The sequence below is a fragment of the Protomyctophum parallelum genome, assembly GCF_964188405.1.
Source record: "Protomyctophum parallelum genome assembly, chromosome: 17".
NCBI lineage: Eukaryota > Metazoa > Chordata > Actinopteri > Myctophiformes > Myctophidae > Protomyctophum > Protomyctophum parallelum.
In genome coordinates, this window is record NC_139719.1 from 15,115,419 (window position 1) to 15,133,663 (window position 18,245).

General features: G+C 43.0%; 2 protein-coding genes and 1 long non-coding RNA gene across 3 annotated transcripts; 2 read left to right on the forward strand and 1 right to left on the reverse strand.

Moving 5' to 3' along the window:
• Positions 1–4,460: 4,460 nt before the first annotated feature.
• Positions 4,461–8,246, forward strand: LOC310874504. Its single transcript, XR_014570575.1, has 3 exons — positions 4,461–4,652; positions 5,599–5,886; positions 6,192–8,246. It is a non-coding gene; the product is annotated as an uncharacterized lncRNA (long non-coding RNA).
• A 913-nt stretch (positions 8,247–9,159) lies between these two features.
• On the forward strand, positions 9,160–13,674 carry pstk (phosphoseryl-tRNA kinase). Its single transcript, XM_083788322.1, has 6 exons — positions 9,160–9,452; positions 10,122–10,377; positions 10,730–10,931; positions 11,153–11,228; positions 11,338–11,431; positions 11,970–13,674. Exons 1-6 carry the CDS (start codon positions 9,237–9,239, stop codon positions 12,176–12,178), a joined length of 1,053 nt encoding a protein of 350 aa, XP_083644448.1. The 5' UTR covers positions 9,160–9,236; the 3' UTR covers positions 12,179–13,674.
• A 160-nt stretch (positions 13,675–13,834) lies between these two features.
• Positions 13,835–16,230, reverse strand: LOC310875185 (zinc finger protein Pegasus-like). The gene is made up of 4 exons (XM_083788321.1): positions 16,127–16,230; positions 15,699–15,862; positions 15,426–15,617; positions 13,835–15,095 (listed from the first exon to the last, which is right to left on the reverse strand). The coding sequence occupies exons 2-4, from the start codon at positions 15,832–15,834 to the stop codon at positions 14,155–14,157; spliced, it is 1,269 nt and encodes a 422-aa protein (XP_083644447.1). The 5' UTR covers positions 15,835–15,862; positions 16,127–16,230; the 3' UTR covers positions 13,835–14,154.
• Between the last annotated feature and the right edge of the window lie 2,015 nt (positions 16,231–18,245).

Here is an 18,245-nt window from a genome sequence, read left to right on the forward strand (position 1 = left end):
GTGATGATGCGACAGGTGTCATTTAGGGCTGTGTCGACCAATTTGGTGTGACGTGATCGGCTCCAGCTTGAGCAGGAATACTCTGCTGTAGAGAAAGACAGGGCCATGGCAGTTGCACGGATTGTTTGTGGGTCTGCGCCCCACTTGGGAGTTCACTAGTTTTCATAGGATGTTATTGTGGGTGTTGACCGTGGCTTTTGTGTTCTCCAGGTGTTTTTTTGAAGAAGAGTGTCCTGTCCAGTGTAACTCCAAGATACATGGGGTGGGTATGGTTGGAGAGTTTGTGACCATCCCAAGTGACGCTCAGTTCTTTTCTTGCGTCTCGGTTCCTCAGGTGGAAGCTGCATAGTTGGGTTTGTGTGTGTCTTTCTTTTTCTGTCTTTCTTTCTTAGGACGGAGATCAAGGTAGACGCCATAGGAAGGCTCAACACTAGCCGATGCCCCTAGAGATCCATCCCAAAGCTTCCCTCAGGGAGCACAGCAAGCCAGCTAGCCAGCAAGCCTGCCCAGTCAGCCAACGCAGCCAGTCAGCTCCGCCAGTCAGCCAGTGTAGAAAGTCAGGCCGCCAAGCCAGAGCATATCAGCCCTTGCAGTCAGCCATTGCAGCCATACCAGCCTTGCTCAGTCAGCTCAGCCAGGCCTCTCTTGAGGCCTGGCTCTCTGTCTGCCTGGCCCGGTCTGCCCTGCCCTGCCTTGCAGCAACAGAACCAGCCTTTCTGGAAAGCCAGCCAGCTCAGAATGCGAGCTGAGCAAGCCAGTGCAGCAGCAAGCCCAGACTAGGTTACCGCAGCCTTACTGTGCAGCCACAGCCACTCAGTCTAGACCAGCAGGAGCTGGCCAGGCTCCAACCCTTGCAGCGCAGCCTTAGGCCGGACAGTCCCCCTGCCTGCACTTTGTTGCCTTCCTGGCCTGTCTGCCTGCCTAGGCGCCTCGGTCTTCCTGTCTGTCTGCCTTGGCCTGCCAGTCTGAAACTGGTTTAGACTAACTGCGTGCTTGCCAGCTGCGCTGGCTTGCTGAGCTCGTATTCTGAGCTGGCTGGCTTGCCAGCAAGGCTGGTTCTGTTGCTGCAAGGCAGGGCGGGGCAGACCGGGCCAGGCAGACAGAGAGCCAGGCCTCGAGAGAGGCCTGGCTGAGCTGACTGAGCAAGGCTGGTATGGCTACAATGGTTGACTGCAAGGGCTGATGTGCGCTGGCTTGGCAGCCTGACTTTCTACACTGGCTGACTGGCGGAGCTGGCTGGCTGCGTTGGCTGACTGGGCGGGCTTGCTGGCTAGCTGGCTTGCTGGACTCCCTGAGGGAAGCTTTGGGATGGATCTCTAGGGGCATCGGCTTGTGTTGAGCCTTCCAACGGCGTCTACCTTGATCTTCGTCCTAAGAAAGAAAGACAGAAAAAGAAAGACACACACAAACTCAACTACGCAGCTTCCACATGAGGAAGGCAGGCAGGCACGCACGCAGGCAGGCAGGCACAAGCTGCCTGCGTGCTTGCTTCGCCCTCCAGTTGCTGCTCCAGTTATTTGTTTTCCCTCAAACCCATCCTCAATGTGTTGGGTGAGGTTGAGCTCTGTCCAGCACAGGAGCGGCCGGGACGGAAACCAGCTTGGTCTTTAGTCAGTTTGGTGTCTATGAGTGGCATGAGGCGTTGGAGTAGCAGCCTCTCTTGTAGGTGATGCAGAGGAGGGAAATGGGTCGGTAGCTCTTTGGGGATGATGGGTCTTTGCCAGGTTTAGGGATTGCAACCACTTTGGCCGTTCTCCAGACAGAAGGGATGGTTTTCTGTGCCATGCATGTATTCAGCATCCCTACGAGCCAGGTCTTTGCGTTAGGTTCCAGGTGCTGTATAATTTCTGCCAGTATGTCATCAATCCCGGGTGCTTTTCCGGGTTTCAACTTTCCCATTGCAGTTTCGAGTTCTAGGTCGAAGGGTTTGGTTTGAGGGCTGGCTGATTGTGGTTGGTCTGATACCACTGTGCGATGGTATTCTCCTGTGGGTCGGTGGCGGTGTTGGTTACGACTGTTGGCCACCAGTTGTGATGCAACAGAGTTCGCTGTGACCGTTGTGAATTATGGGTGGCTCCCTGAGGTCCTTGATCCCCATGGGGTCCAACAGTGGTCATTGAAGCGTGCACAGACATGCACAAATGCACCTACACACGCACAGGCGCACATGCGTATGCACACCTGGACCTGTAAATGAACAACAACACAAAAACTAAGGCACTGGTGTCGGACTTCTGGTTTACCGGAACGGGGTTCAACTCCCTGCAGTGCCCTGCTCAATGTGTTATATTTACATGGTTCATTGGTCCATGGTCTCAGGTCATTGAGCGGCGCGCTATTGTGTGCGATTCTTCATCATTGTTGAATTCCAAAAACGTTCAATTTATCCTGTCTGTACCACCAAAATGAGTATGCTTTGACCAGTATGTGTGTATTTTTCGACAGGCCACCATATGCGTCATTGTACATCCTTAAAGATCATAAATGGCATATCTGGACAAATGAATCGAATGACACAGCAGGCTATACCTTTGATGCAAAGAACATCCGCTCGACAGCACACAAAGACAGTAGTCACAAGTAGTTTCTATGTCGTGTCATACGAGAAAATAAACAGTCGAGAAATAATCAAGTTTCGTCAGGACAAACAAATGCATAAATGCACAGACAGATGCAATCAACGCACACAAGTGACACCCATTCCAAAGCTAGAGGTAACTCCTTGACCTGACTTAGCTTGCGTAGAGAAAGTGATTTCATGTCAATGCCCCAAGGCACAGCACTTTTTTGAGCGTTGACCCCAGTAGAAGGTCTGCTGCTGTGAATTTTACACCTCTCCCGCTTAGCGGAGAGTGTGGTGTGGTAGAGGACATCTCCCCGAACGCGTGGGTATGTCCAGATAGTTGCCTCGCGGAGGCCTCTTTGTCCAGTGTCCATTCTGGGTCCGGAAACGGTACTTTTTTCAGCGTTGACCACAGTAGAAGGTCTGCTGCTGTGAATTTTACACCTCTCCCGCTTAGCGGAGAGTGGGGTGTGGTACAGGACATCTCCCCGAACGCGTGGGTATGTCCAGATAGTTGCCTCGCGGAGCCGTCTTTTGTCCAGTGTCCATTCTGGGTCCGGAAACGGTACTTTTTGTCAGCCTTGACCCCAGTAGAAGGTCTGCTGCTGTGAATTTTACACCTCTCCCGCTTAGCGGAGAGTGTGGTGTGGTAGAGGACATCTCCCCGAACGTGTGGGTATGTCCAGATAGTTGCCTCGCGGAGGCCTCTTTGTCCAGTGTCCATTCTGGGTCCGGAAACGATACTTTTTGTCAGCATTGACCCCAGTAGAAGGTCTGCTGCTGTGAATTTTACACCTCTCCCGCTTAGCGGAGAGTGGGGTGTGGTACAGGACATCTCCCCGAACGCGTGGGTATGTCCAGATAGTTGCCTCGCGGAGCCGTCTTTTGTCCAGTGTCCATTCTGGGTCCGGAAACGGTACTTTTTGTCAGCCTTGACCCCAGTAGAAGGTCTGCTGCTGTGAATTTTACACCTCTCCCGCTTAGCGGAGAGTGTGGTGTGGTAGAGGACATCTCCCCGAACGTGTGGGTATGTCCAGATAGTTGCCTCGCGGAGGCCTCTTTGTCCAGTGTCCATTCTGGGTCCGGAAACGGTACTTTTTGTCAGCATTGACCCCAGTAGAAGGTCTGCTGCTGTGAATTTTACACCTCTCCCGCTTAGCGGAGAGTGGGGTGTGGTACAGGACATCTCCCCGTACGCGTGGGTATGTCCAGATAGTTGCCTCGCGGAGCCGTCTTTTGTCCAGTGTCCATTCTGGGTCCGGAAACGGTACTTTTTGTCAGCCTTGACCCCAGTAGAAGGTCTGCTGCTGTGAATTTTACACCTCTCCCGCTTAGCGGAGAGTGTGGTGTGGTAGAGGACATCTCCCCGAACGTGTGGGTATGTCCAGATAGTTGCCTCGCGGAGGCCTCTTTGTCCAGTGTCCATTCTGGGTCCGGAAACGGTACTTTTTGTCAGCCTTGACCCCAGTAGAAGGTCTGCTGCTGTGAATTTTACACCTCTCCCGCTTAGCGGAGAGTGGGGTGTGGTATAGGACATCTCCCCGAACGCGTGGGTATGTCCAGATAGTTGCCTTGCGGAGCCGTCTTTTGTCCAGTGTCCACTTTATAAAGTCCATGCACTCCAGTGAATAGCATTTATCCATTTAGATAACTTTATTATTATTATTATAAGGATTTAATTACTTATTCTTACACAGAAACATAATGTGTGTCTTATAGCATCATATAGCATCATTTAAATGCTTAATTTGTAGTTTTAATGTGCAAATTAAACTTTTTTTCAATACTCTAGAGGGTACTCTTATTTTGAAGAGATCGTCCACCGGAAGTCTTAAATTAGCTCACTAGATTAGCTCACTAGACGCTGCCGCCACAATGTATTCAAACCAAACAAAAGTAGGCTATCCTAGCTCACTACAGGCTACGTTTACAAAGAAAAAGTAGTTTGTAATGTACTAATGTGTGAAACCACACTCACTTTAACATATAGTGTTTTACACCTTTTGTAAAATGGACATTTTGATGTTTCGTTGGAGATGCGACTGAAGCCCGCCCCGGGGTCGTCTGGATAGTTATATTTCATGTACAGGTACAGTGAAAGTCGTTTGTCAATCTAATCTGAGTTTTTAAGTGTGTACATTTCCCGTAGTAATTACTCATGCTTCTGCTATTAATCTCGGAAAAGCTTGCCTCAATGTTGCCTTGTTTGACTGACACCCTGTGTAATGTAATGTTACAGACTGACACAACTTTCTATTTAGACAGGAAGCAGGAGGAAAAAATTATAGTTTTTGAGCCAAATACAAACATTGCTACAAAGCCATTCATCCAAAAGCCTGAGCATTTAAAAAAATTGCTTATTAGTTTTTTGTATTATTGTTGTGCTAGGAAAGCATTGTGTGTATGACATTTTGCACTTAATTGTGTTAAACTTGTGTGAAAGTTATTTTGGATGCATTGTTCTTATGCTTCTTATGCTCTAACATTTTACACAGCAATGTGGCTATGTGGGGTACTTAAGTTGTTGAACCTTCATTTTCATTAGTGCTGTGTGATTATGTACTGTAGCTGTTTAATCAGTGTTATTTTAATTTTGAGTGTTTTTTGTTGTATTGGATTTGGTACTATTCATATGCTTGTAAAATTAATTTACCTCATTGTTACAGTTGCCAAACATATACTTACCATAACCTTAAATGTATCCTACATTTATATATTTACACTTAATTCTACTCATTTTTACAAGCAACAATAATTACCGTACCTTTTTGTATGTTTTTCACCTCTCTTCACAACTGCATGCACCTTGAGTCAGCAATAAATATTTTGGAGCTTGAAGCATAATATCGTGACTCTCATGTCCTCTGTGAATGGAGTTTAGCTTGCTGTCTAATTATGGTTGCTACACTGAGGACAGTATAGTATAGGCCTACACATAGAGTGCAGTCCCAGGTTATACCACGATGAGGGTGCCCCAAAACAAAAATGAATGTAATGGTACTTGATTTTAATCTTCTCATATCATGTCTCCTCAGACCACCAGCAGTGATAGCAGCAGGATGAACTCAGATCATTTACCCCCATTTACAAGATGGGGGAGGCCGGCCGATGGAGATGGGCCAGTGGAGGTGGGCTCTCTGGTGGAGGTGATAGGCAAGGGGAATCGTGGGACAGTGGCTTATTTCGGCACCACACAATTTGCCCCAGGAAAATGGGTAGGCGTCATCCTGGATGAGCCCGAGGGAAAGAATGATGGCACTGTGAGGGGCAAACGCTACTTTACGTGTGAGGAGAACCATGGAATATTTGTCAGGCAGTCACAGGTAATAAGGCATGATTTTATCCCCTAAGCATGACTTCATACATCACATTCAAAACAATATTGTCTATTTTTGGTGTAATATTTTTTATTGAGTGAGGGTTACAACAGAGGTATCTTTGACAGACCACAGACCATAGTAGGCATTCTCCTCCCCCCCCCCCCCCCCCCCACACACACACACAAAAGAACACTACAACACGTCCATACTATATGTTCCTTTTGTTCATTTGTTTGCTTATGTCGGGCTATGGTGAAAGGTTTGGACTCAAAGTGTATTCTTTATTGTAATTGCCATCTCGCATACAGGTTGCTGCTGCTGGCGTGGTGAGCGGAGAAGCAGCATTGAATGTACAGTAAGTGTTCTCCTGACAGAACACAGCCTCCCCGGCTTCAACAAGACTTCCCGGTCTCCTCATCATGGCCACTATGCTACTGCCTGGCCAGGGGAGTGCACCCTAAGATCCTAATTTAGTCATTATGCCACTTTTTCCCGCTGCTTGTCACTACTGTTGTACCCTACTTGCTCACCTGCCAGTGTGAAGACCCACTGGGAGGGACATGTCTCCTCTGTCCTACTCCCCCTGCTCAACATTACCCAAGCCATTTACAGATTGACAAAGATCATCTTCCCGCCTGGCTCCCCTCCCCTGATCACGGGCAATTGTTTGTGTACAGTCACGAAGCCGCCAAGCTGAATGCTTGGTGAGGAGGTACTTTTTTGTGCTACCTGAGTACAGCCTCTTTTTTGAGGGGCGCTGATAGATTTTAATATTGTTGTTTATTAATGCTTTTCATGTTCCATTATTGTTCAGAAATCCTATCTTTCATGTCACTTTGGCCCTGAGTGCTTGTCCTATATGCACTCTCCCCAGTTAGATAACTCCTGTTTTTCATTTAATGGCCTTCAGTGGCACCTCATTATCTCACTATCTTAGTTGGAGTGTTTTTCACTGTCTCCTCACAAACATGTTTTCACATCCATTTGGCCTTGTGGTGATCTCTACTACAGACACCCAGGGCTGTATTTTGCGTGTCTTAAGTACCAGGTCTTATTACCTAACTTGAGTAAACTAAAGACCTGGAGGCGTGATCAATGCCATCTGGCTATTCTGAGTGGCCAAAGAGCATTGATCACGCCTCCAGGTCTTTAGTTTACTCAAGTTAGGGAATAAGACCTGCTACTTAAGTCAAGACACGCAAAATACAGCCCCCAGTCTCCCTCCTAAGAAACCTTCATTTCTCTCTTCACAAGTCGGAGTTTTGAACTACAAATTACTTGTATGACTACTACATTTCCCAATATTCATGTTTCCTGGACTTTCAGGAAATTACATCTCTAGAATTGACTCTACTCAGTAAGCACACCTAAGATTCCATGCGCGGACAAAAGAAGCTGTCTGCTGACGTCTCTTCCGGGTTTTTAGACAGCTGGTGTCTAAAAACTATTCAAAATGTTCAAAATAATTGTTCAAATGGTCAAAATAATTTTTGTGTTCAAAATATTTGTTGTTGTTGATGCTGTGTGTTTTAATCGTGTGATGTTCTTTTATGCTTTTGCCTACTGTTTTACGCTTTTGTCTACTGTAGCACTTTCTGAAGAATGTAAAGTGCATTATAAATTATTTTTATTAAAACTAATGCTTGGAATGGGCTCAGAATCATGAATAAGCCCTAGTTTGACACGTCACATGCTACTTAAAGCATAATTCAAATTATGAAGGTTTTCAATAGGGAATGCAAGGCTGACGTCACGGTAGCCCTACTGGCCTACCGGCGCCATTTTGATTGTGATGGCCTACAATTTAGATCTGCATCAAGTGTATAAAGTTGGTGTTTGAGTGTTTAGTGCACAGTGCTAGAGCTCTAAATGTACTCTAAAAAGATGGCTGTGTTGAAACCATTGTTACATTTTCAGTGGATCAACACCAGCAGATAACATGGCCTAAATCATCACTGTGTTTTGTCATGTCCAGAGTCTCAACACAAACATCTATTATATTTTACTGTGTGCTTCAGTATGTTGACAAGCTTCGTGGAGATGCTAATTTTCCTTCCCAGCTCGATTTGGCACCTGCCCACAGAGCCAAAACTACTAGTAGGTATACTGACCACCACCGTATTACTGTGCTTAACTGACCAGCCAACTGGCCTGACCTGAACCCCACAGAGAATCTAGGTTGTATTGTCAAGAGGAAGGTGTGAGACATGAGACTGAACAATACAAATGTATTTACGGCAAACAAACCTGGGCTTCCATGACACCTCAACAGTGCCACAGGCTGATCACCTCCATGATGAAATAATTTGTTCAAAAGTAGCCCAAACCAAGTAGTAACTGCATATGTTAATATACTTTTCAGATGGTCGACATTTCTCGTTTAAAAAAATCATTTATTTTAGTGGTCTCGTAAAATATTCTAATTCACTGAGATAGGATGTTTTGATTTCCATGAGCTGTATGCCATAATTATCAAAATTAAAACAATAAAAAGGCTTGAATTATTTCAGTTGTGTAATGAATCTAAAATATATGAAACTGAAGCAAATAATGAACCTTTATTATTCTAATTCGTTAGGATGTAATATTTGTTTATCTTTATTTATATTGGGCAGTATAACATAGTGTACCAAGAGGTATTGACTGGAGGAGATAACACATTTGTATGTATTTTTGTCCATAAATTAAAAGGGTAAAATAAACATCTCTGCTTATATCAGAGTAATCAACAGTATCTTAAACTTCGACAACATCACACAAACTGGCTGAAAAATCCTGAACCATGAACACGACTTGAAAATAATTTCACCTGTTAGTAAGTGGACGAACCTGATGTACATTGTACTTCATATTAGTAATGAGTAATTCATATTAAATTATTAATACAAAATAAACTACACTGATAATGTTATATTAAACGTTATGGTTATACAGAGCAGCACATGAATTAATTGAAATCAGCCACAATTTACCGAATTACAAATGACAATCCATAGGATTTTTAAATGGGCTGTTTAGCACAAGTAGGCTATGCTAGTCTACTCTACTGTCGATTTACAGATATTTTGTATAAAACAATTATTACTTAACTGCACTGGTTTTCAAGATTCTGATTCAGTGATTCTGAACAGACTATATGGACCAGACCTGGTGGAGATGGCACAGACAGACATGCAAAACGCACTCCGTCCAGATGGTGGCATTATATTTGCAGTCTTTATCATTTCATCACCACAAAACAAGTTGGATGTGTTGTTGGCTAACTTTAGCTTCGTAACCTAACTGATTCTAGTATGGTATGGACTATGGTCAGATTATAAATACGGACATTTTCAACACATGAGTTAAACGACATGGATTTAGAAGAAGGCGCTGCGCGGTCACGGCTGTGCCTGTGTGTTCTGTGTGGTTTGCCTGCAGCGGGGAAGTCCAGTGTGGCTGGACAGATCAGCACGCTTTGTGTAGAGCAGAGACTGAAGTGCTCTGTGGTCCCTTATGATGACCTGATCCCAGAGGATGCTTTTACAGTCATGGAGGAGGGTAACCATGGTGATATGCAGCACCAAACGGTACCTTATTCATTAATGAGTTATTTTATTCAAGTTACTTTATTTTACAGGGAAATAACAAGAACAACATCCTGGTATTAAAGAGTGTACAAAATGGAAATGTGTTCATTTATATTAATTTGTATTGTATTATTGGTTCGTTTTTATTGTCTATTGACTATTCCACTGTTTTTCAACGTTTTTTCCGGGGACCACCAGGAGTTACGGTTACGGGTCTGTAACTCTTGAGTGTACAAATAAAATAAAATTGTTTGGTTATTGATTGATTGTTTGATTACTTTATTAGACATATTAAAATGCAAGACAGTATGCCATGATGAGTACAGTCTAAAAGGATCATTGAAGACTTGTTTGTTTCCATAATGTTAAAAAATGTGTACATAAGCAATATCAGTGGTTCTCAATTGTTTTAAATTTCAAGGACCACCTTAACTCTTAAGTGTTCACAGGTCAATTTTGTTCCATTTGTACATTTGTTACAGACCTTTTTAATGTTCCATTTTGGAACCCCCTCAAGTAACCCAGAGGGTCCCTGTACCTCACTTTAAGAACCAGTGAGGTAGGCCTATACTGAATATATCGGAACCGTTTAAGGAATCAAACCAAAGGGAATGATTATAATTCTACATGATTCCACCCCTAAGTAACTAATTTCCATTTTCTTTTCAGCAAACTGAATGGAAGATGTATAGACATGCAGTGCTTCAGTGCATTGAGCAGTTCTTGGAGAAGCCACAGGTGTTGGCAGAGCCACCTGCCTCTTGTCCGCTAAATCGTGATTCTTGGAGGCAATGCGTCCAAACTGCACTGCCATCGGACACCGCGGGCACCTCCCTGACCGAGCCATCTCCACTAGTTTTCCTCCTGGATGACAACTTCTACTATCCAAGCATGAGATATGAAGTGTACCAACTGGCAAGAAAGTGTAAGTTCCAATGGTGGTGTTCAGAATAGTTTTCTTTTCTTCTTTTTTTAACTTAAGAAGAAGTAGCACTAGCAATACCATAATAAATAAATACTCTGTTATAAGTAAAATACCTGTATTTATTTATTACCATGAAAATATACTTAAAGTACCAAAAGTGTTCCAAATCGCCCACTTCTTTTTTTTTAATGGCCAATCCAAGAGCTCACAAAGAGTCGTAGATCTGCTATTTTCAAATAGCTCAAGTAAATGTACTTAGTTACTTTCCACTACTGGTAAGTTCTCTGATCATATTTTATCAGATTTTAAGAAAAAGAGTGAAATTGATGTTTTAATGGATGCTTAAATGCAGATTCGCTGGGGTTCTGCCAGGTGTACCTTCACTGTCCTGTGGAGACATGCATCAGCAGAAACCAGAGCCGCTCCACTCCATTGCCTAGGGAGGTGATATTAGAGATGGAGAAACGTATGGTGTCACCAAATCCACAGAAGAATTCTTGGGAGAAGAACAGCATTGTCCTCAACACCACAGATAGCTTGACCAAAGGAGACACGTAAGTCATCCCAAAAAAACTTGTATAAACCTCTTTAACGCTGGTGTCCCTAGTATTTTGGGCTTGTCATCATTATAATGTAGGCGAAAACCTTCCAAAACATAAAATAAATCTACACACAGTACTTTGTGGTGCAACGCGTTATGAGCTTGTAGGTGGGCTATTTTGAAAATTAAATTGAAAAACTTGTCTCCCTGTCTATGTATGTGACATGCTTTCAGCCAGAAGTTGATGGAGTTCATCTTGTTTGCACTGAACAACCCACTGAGTCCAGCAGAGGACCACACGGAGCAAAAGGCATGTGTACTGTATACTTCCTGCCTCAGACATGCAGAAAGTGATTGCAGAATATAAATACTAAAACTATAGTAGCGTTGATTCAATCATTCATTGTTGTTTTCTGCAGGAGGCTGACCGCTTGAAATGTGCCACCAGTGTGATACACCAAGCTGACCAGGCCTGTCGACGCTTGGTCTCTGAAGCCATGAAGAGTGCCAGAGGTCTGTCCAGTCTTCATTGTCAGTTTAGTTCACGACAGGGCAATAAATCCTTTTAAACACTGGGAAGTCAGTGTACCCATTTGGCATTCTCATAAGCAATAAGCTAAATCCACCCGTCTCCAACATTTGAAAAAACATCTAGTAAACAATATTTTGTGATGTCAGGAGTCGAAGTCCACCCTGGTTAACTCGTCCAAGCTCCTTTTAATCAAATACAAGTTAACATACAGTATATAGGCCTATATATTATCAATAAACATTTAATTTCAGTTAAAGGAATAGTTCACCCAAAAATTACTTATTTTCTATCATGAATCCTTGAATTCATGGAGATTTGCATTCCTAAACCAATAATTTGATGTCCGCCAGTCATCAAAATGATTGGTTTATGTCAGATTATAAATTCAAGGCTTCATGGGGTGTGTAATGAACTACTCCTTTAACAGTAGAGGCTACTGTAATCTTTTTTTTCAAATAGCCATCTCTGTGATCAGAAGTTGAGGCTTTTTTAAGGCTGTTCTTGCTCCTCTGGTTCTAGAAAATCAAGTGCCACCTGAGAGCTTGAGGTCTTTGGCAACAGAGCTGAATGAATCCAAGACGAGATTCCTTCACACCATGCGGAAACAATTCCTCGAAGACCTAGCTGCCACCCAAGAAGAGATTGATGTTGACCATGTGGTGAAAAGAGCGGTGCAAGTTTTTGACCATGATAAAAATGAAATATTGTACAGATCTTTTCAAAAATGACTTTAATGGCTGTTCAAGTAATTTAGTTTATTACATTTTTTGATGACTGAATATTCTTTCTTTTGCACCAACCAAATACTACATAAACATTAATATATTACAGATGTATATTATTTTAATTTGCTCATAGTCCACTTGACTGAAACTGACTTGGAAATTGGAATCGTCTTGTGGTGTGAATGGTCATCAATTAAAAACAATATATAAATAACTTAGCTTTGTTAATGTCAAGACAATTATAATCAAATGCTACTTTATTCTTGGCATCAATGGTATACAAAATCATTGCATACAACAAAATCACTTGATCATGGTTTAATTTAGAACTAAATGTTAACGTAATTTGAAACTCAACACCAGACAAGACATCTTTATCAGACAATATTGTTTTTGAGTCTGCTACAATACAAATTATGAATAAGTTCAAATTAAAAAATAGGCACCACAATATAATGAATGCTACAAGGCTTATAAAGGGGATATTTTAAATATCCTTTGAAAACACTTGAAAAAGGTAACACTACAACATTTAAGTACATTATCCAAAGTATTAATAAATTATTTGGCTCATGCCATCTTCAGTCATGGTACTGTGAGGTATGTATATGTACACTGTAAAATCTAAGTGTTAATTAAACAGATTGTACAAATGGACCCACAAGGGCACATTTTTGTTCCATTTGCACATTCTGAGTACATTAACACAGTGGTTCTCAACCTTTTCAGGCTGCAACGGTGCAACCCCCCCAAAATCATCCCCCACCCTGACAAGCACTTGGAATTGTAGGAGTTGAGACATAACGTTTTGTTTGACTCGCTTCCACAGATACATAGTGAAGATAGCATACGGTATCTAAGCTTGTAGATTGGATATTTTCACAATTTTTGCCTCTACATTGACATTTTGGCCTTTTTTCCCCCCCCTCTTTTTTTTAATGGTATAGTTTGTTGTTTACGTTTGATGCAGTAATGTTTTTTTTTTTTACTTTCTTTTTTGAGGTAACCACTGCATTAGCACTCTGGAATGGATTTTACTGCGTACTAAGAGAGAAGCATGACTAAGGCTAACAGTGAACACCACATATTTTGATCAGACGGGTCCCACATTAGGCTTCCCCAACAAAGCTGGAAGACTGGCTTGGAAATCATGTTTGTTTTGTCAGATATCCTGACAATGTGAGTCATGCCAGCAGCTTGAGCGGTTGTAAGCATATGGACCATATTTCATCGTCCCTGGTTTGATTCCGGCTGTCAACCTTTGCTGCATGTCTTTCCTCACCTTTCTGCCTCTACATTTTCCCACATAAATAAAAGCATTAAAATATATCCTGACAATATGGAGTTCAAGATTTGAAAAAAAAAGAAAAAAGTGTGTCAAAGTTCCAACCTAATCAAAACATAAAATCTTAAAGTAGAACTGCAATAAGGCAACGTAACGTATTTGTCACATTTGTAAACATTTACGGTTATCAGTGTAAAACTGAAATGTCAAGGCCTATTCAGTCTGGATTTTCGGTGGTGAGCTAACCACCGCGAAATAACGTTGAGCGGTGCTGAGTAAAAACAGAGAGAAGGGCTGGAGCGGTGGCAGTGGTTTGCTCTTCACCGCAGCTTGTGACGTCATGTTGTAGTTGGTTGGTCACCTAACCACCGAAAATCCAGACTATGTATGAGCCTTAAGTAGTAAAGGGGCATCCACACCAGAATAACTATGAATATAACTAAATATGTCATTTAAAAAAATAAGTTTCTAACTCAATTTTGAAGGCAGACTCCACACCACAACTAATTGATGACAGTGGCAAACTATATCATTGGGACCTTGATGAATAGAAATACATAGGACCACAGTGGAAACAAGATCAAAATGAATCATTCTGAATTTATAAAGCCCGTTCAACATGTTATTATTGTTGGTGTGGACAGCCCTTAAGGAAAAGCTAAAACTCTATGCCACCGTTGCCACGTGTGGGGAGTCACTTTATATGTTGTCCACGAGCAAAGTGGCACGCAAAGTCATACTTGTCTCTACATATGCAACCACAGATGTTGCACTGGAACGGGTGTTCGTAGCCATGGCAGCCCATGTGGATGGTATAGAGGATGTTATCTGAGTAGTGGATATCACAGTGGGGGCATTTTTGCAGTTGATGTTGGTCTGGCGTGCTGGCGCCAGGGCCGGGCGTGCCAGGCTGGCTGTTGCAAACACTCGAAGTGAGAGTTTGCGTGTTGTGTTCAAAGCCGAGCCCTGCCCCAGGGCTGTACTTCCTGTTCTCCGAGTGACAGGATTCGTCAGTCAGAGGTGACGTCTGGACTCCGTTTGTTGACATTAGGACCGGCGTGCCCGAGATCTGTATGATGATTGGCTTCTCATCCTTGCAGGAGACCCTGTCTGGGGACACAGGTGTTTGAGACTGGGGAGGCAAGTCAGCCAATTGGCCAGCGATTGTAGACAGCTGGTCCAGTGGGTTATCGATTGAAACACCATTGACAATGACATTGCTGCCACTAACACCACCGTCATGGGGCTTGGCCATGCTCTTATACTCGTTACTATTCAAATGGTGGTGCAGCTCGTGATTGATGTCGTTCAGGTAATCCGACTTTGGCACCGGCGCCATCGGGGGTGGAGGGCTGAAGTTGAGGAGGAGCCGTCTTCCGAAGCCCAGGGACGTGGTTCTCTTCTGCAGAGCGCTCAGCATCCTCTTGTTGGAGAAGGCGGAGCGCACCCCTCTCGTCGGCAGGAGCTTGTGGCGGCGTCGGCGGTGGTGAGAGAGATTACTGCGGTCGCTGCAGCGGAAGGCGCACATGTCACACTTGTACGGTTTCTCCCCAGTGTGCGAGCGCATGTGTGCTTCCAAGTGGCGCTCATAGGCGGAGGCGAACGGGCACAACTGGCAGCGGTGGGGTTTTTCTCCTAGCGATGGGTGAAAGCCGGGGTTAGTGTGTGGTGAAAGCGCAATAATACAATTTTAACCCATTTAGACCTGGAAAGCCTACATGTTGTTATACCTGTATTCTTCATCATACAAGAGTGTTGCACAATAGTGGTGAAAATAGGAGGTCTACAAGCATTGTGCGCTTGTAGATTTTTTCTCAATTCTATGCCCACGATGAGTGCTCATAGGCGGGTAGGTGTAATAGTGCAATAGTGAATAATTAATAGTGAATGAATTAAGGTATCTTATCAGCAAGTGTTACCAATGAATCAGATGAGAAAGGTGTGCTTGGAATCGTATTACATTACCTGTGTGGATGCGGATGTGCTCTATCAGTCGAGCCATCCCTTTGTTGGCATAATTGCAATAACTACACTTATATTTTCCATCGTAGGTCCTTTCCAAGCCGTCCATGTGTATCTCTGATCCTTCTTCCAGGGACAAGCTCACCTCAACAGACGGGGGGCCGAGACCATTATGGTCACTCTTTATGGTGCTGCCTAGAAACCAACATAAACTGAGTGTACACTCAAATTACAATAAATAAAAACATTGACTGATTAAAGTTGATGATATCTCACCTGGTTGAAATGATTCTCCATTGTCTTTTTCTCCGCAGACAGAACCAGAGATCATGTTGACATGCTGGGTTTGCTGGGTCAGATATTCTTGGAATTCTTTCACAAAATCCACAGGTTCGGTCTTAATATCGTCCATTTTTTTGATCTTCAGTGCCGAATCTTACCTAAGGTCGTAAAAAGCCACAGTGATGATATATTATATTATCATAATAAATATGAGAATCCTTTTTGGATGGAATAAATTACAAGATAGCGAGAATTAGATGTTAGCTAGCCTAGGAGACGGTGGCGATGACAACTGAAAGAGAGCTCACAGCCTCACACAATCATTAGCTACAACGAACTCTGGTGAATTGTATTAGTTATTTTATGAACAATATGTAGCCTATACCTTTACCATGTACCATCTTATGATAATCATGTTTTACCTGCAGGGTGGATCAGGGATGGATCCACGGCATCCACCGAAAACGGAGAGTAAAATCGTTCCTGTTCGCTAAATGAGCAGCTAGCATTAGCAACCGGTTAGTCTCGCCGCTCTCGCGTTGACAGACTGTTGCCTCTCGCAATTTCTAATTCTAAATGCTTCGAGATTGAGAGATTCCATTCGGAGATTGTGGAATAGTTGTCTGGTTACGCGAGACTAGCAGCCGGTTAACTAACTACCGACCGTTTAAACTGTTAAACCAAAATCCTTCTTCTTTTTGAGGTTTGCATGTTATACTAACATTGGTGACTATCGACTTTTGTGACTCCAGAGCCCACTGTTTTCCAATTTCCCCTTTAATCAAACAATTTATACTAGTGTAACCTACTGTACTGACATGGAGGAAAACAACAAGTGATTGAATTGAATTGACCCTCTTGTAAACAAGCCCCATTCCCACCGCACAAAGCTGGAAATAAAAGCAATTAATTGGGTCGTCCACTCACAGTTAACAGTCTTTGTATTGAGTTTGTGCTTGAAATGTACTGTAATTCTGCAAACTGTTAATAAATATTTCAATCAATCAATCAATCAATCAATCCTATCATAAATCTCACGTAAACTGGCAAAGTTGTTATTTCAATGTAAATTAGCCTATAAGGTAATATTTTCAGTGATATGAATTATTGTATGAAATATAACAATCTTTTTGTGATTACTTTTTATTTCATTTCACATAAGAAAGATAAATAATATATCAATTGACAATGATTGCAAGCAATGCAAGACAAAAACAACAATGGTATACCTGTACGTGCCACAATTCAACACAATCAATATACACCTGTATACAATTTAAATGAAAAATATTGACACAAAAAGTAGGCTACACATATTAATACAATAATATGCTATGTCCCCTGATCTCTCCCATCAGAATGGCCAACATCCCTCCATAGAAATAACCTCTACTCCCTAATAGTTTAGTAATTGAATAGAGTAAAATGTTGAATAAATGTATTGGTCATTAAGGCACTTTAAAAAGGTATTTTTTAAAGAATATGTGCTAATCAATAACACAAAAATATAACTTCACATTTGTTATTTCATCAGTTATTCCTTGTGAGCACATCACATAAACTAAACTAAACATAAACGTATTTTTCACAAATCGAATCAGGGCATTTGACCAGTCGTTTCCAAATCTGGTTTAAAGTCAGTGCATGGTTTAAGTCAGTGGTTCACAAACCTTTTCATGTCAAGGACCCCCAAATGCACACTGATGAGCCCGCGGACACCCATTTGAAAAAGATATGCCAGGGACCCCGCCATAAGAGAAGATTTTGACGGCTCTAGCAGTGATGCATGTCAAACCCCCAGTTTGACATGCATATTAGTCTACAGACCCCCATTTAATGTCATTTCTATCTCTGGGACCTCCAATTTATATTGTAAAATCAATGTTAATGTAACTCCATTGTATGGTTCCATTTGTAAACTCCCAGAGTTACAGACCCATAAGGGTCCATTTGGTTACAAACTATCATTTAGCTGGGTACCCCCTGAAACTCCCTCAAGGATCCCTGGGGGTCCCCGGACCCCACTTTGGGAACCACTGGAAGTTTCCTTTTTACTTAGTACTGTATACAAACAGTGTACTGTACCAAGGCAGAAACTTCTCAACCCTCTTGCACTATAGTACTACATCTCACATATCCAGTTACGCTTCCGGGAGCAAGGCAGGTCGTTCCAGGTTCCGTCAATGAGCTCCACGCAGTCTTCTTTGCCGCTATCGTTAGGCTCCCCTGTCCTCCAGAAACCCTCACCCTGCAGGGTGATCCCGTCCGCCCAGCGCCACGTCCCCTCAGATACTCGGTCAGACAAGCCAATCCAGGCCCTCTGGCCCATCTGATTGGTTCTGAGAAAATCATTTTCCTCTCTGCTGGTTATGCTCACCAGGTGAGCTCCTTGACTCTGACAGTGTCGTCTGCTGTCCTCCCAGCTTTTCATTCTGTTGACTTCCGTCTCGGCGCTGATGAAGTACCATTTGTAGCCGAACAACGTCCAGCCATTGTGGTTGACTAGAAAGTGTAATTGTTTGTTTAATTTGTGGTTCCTTA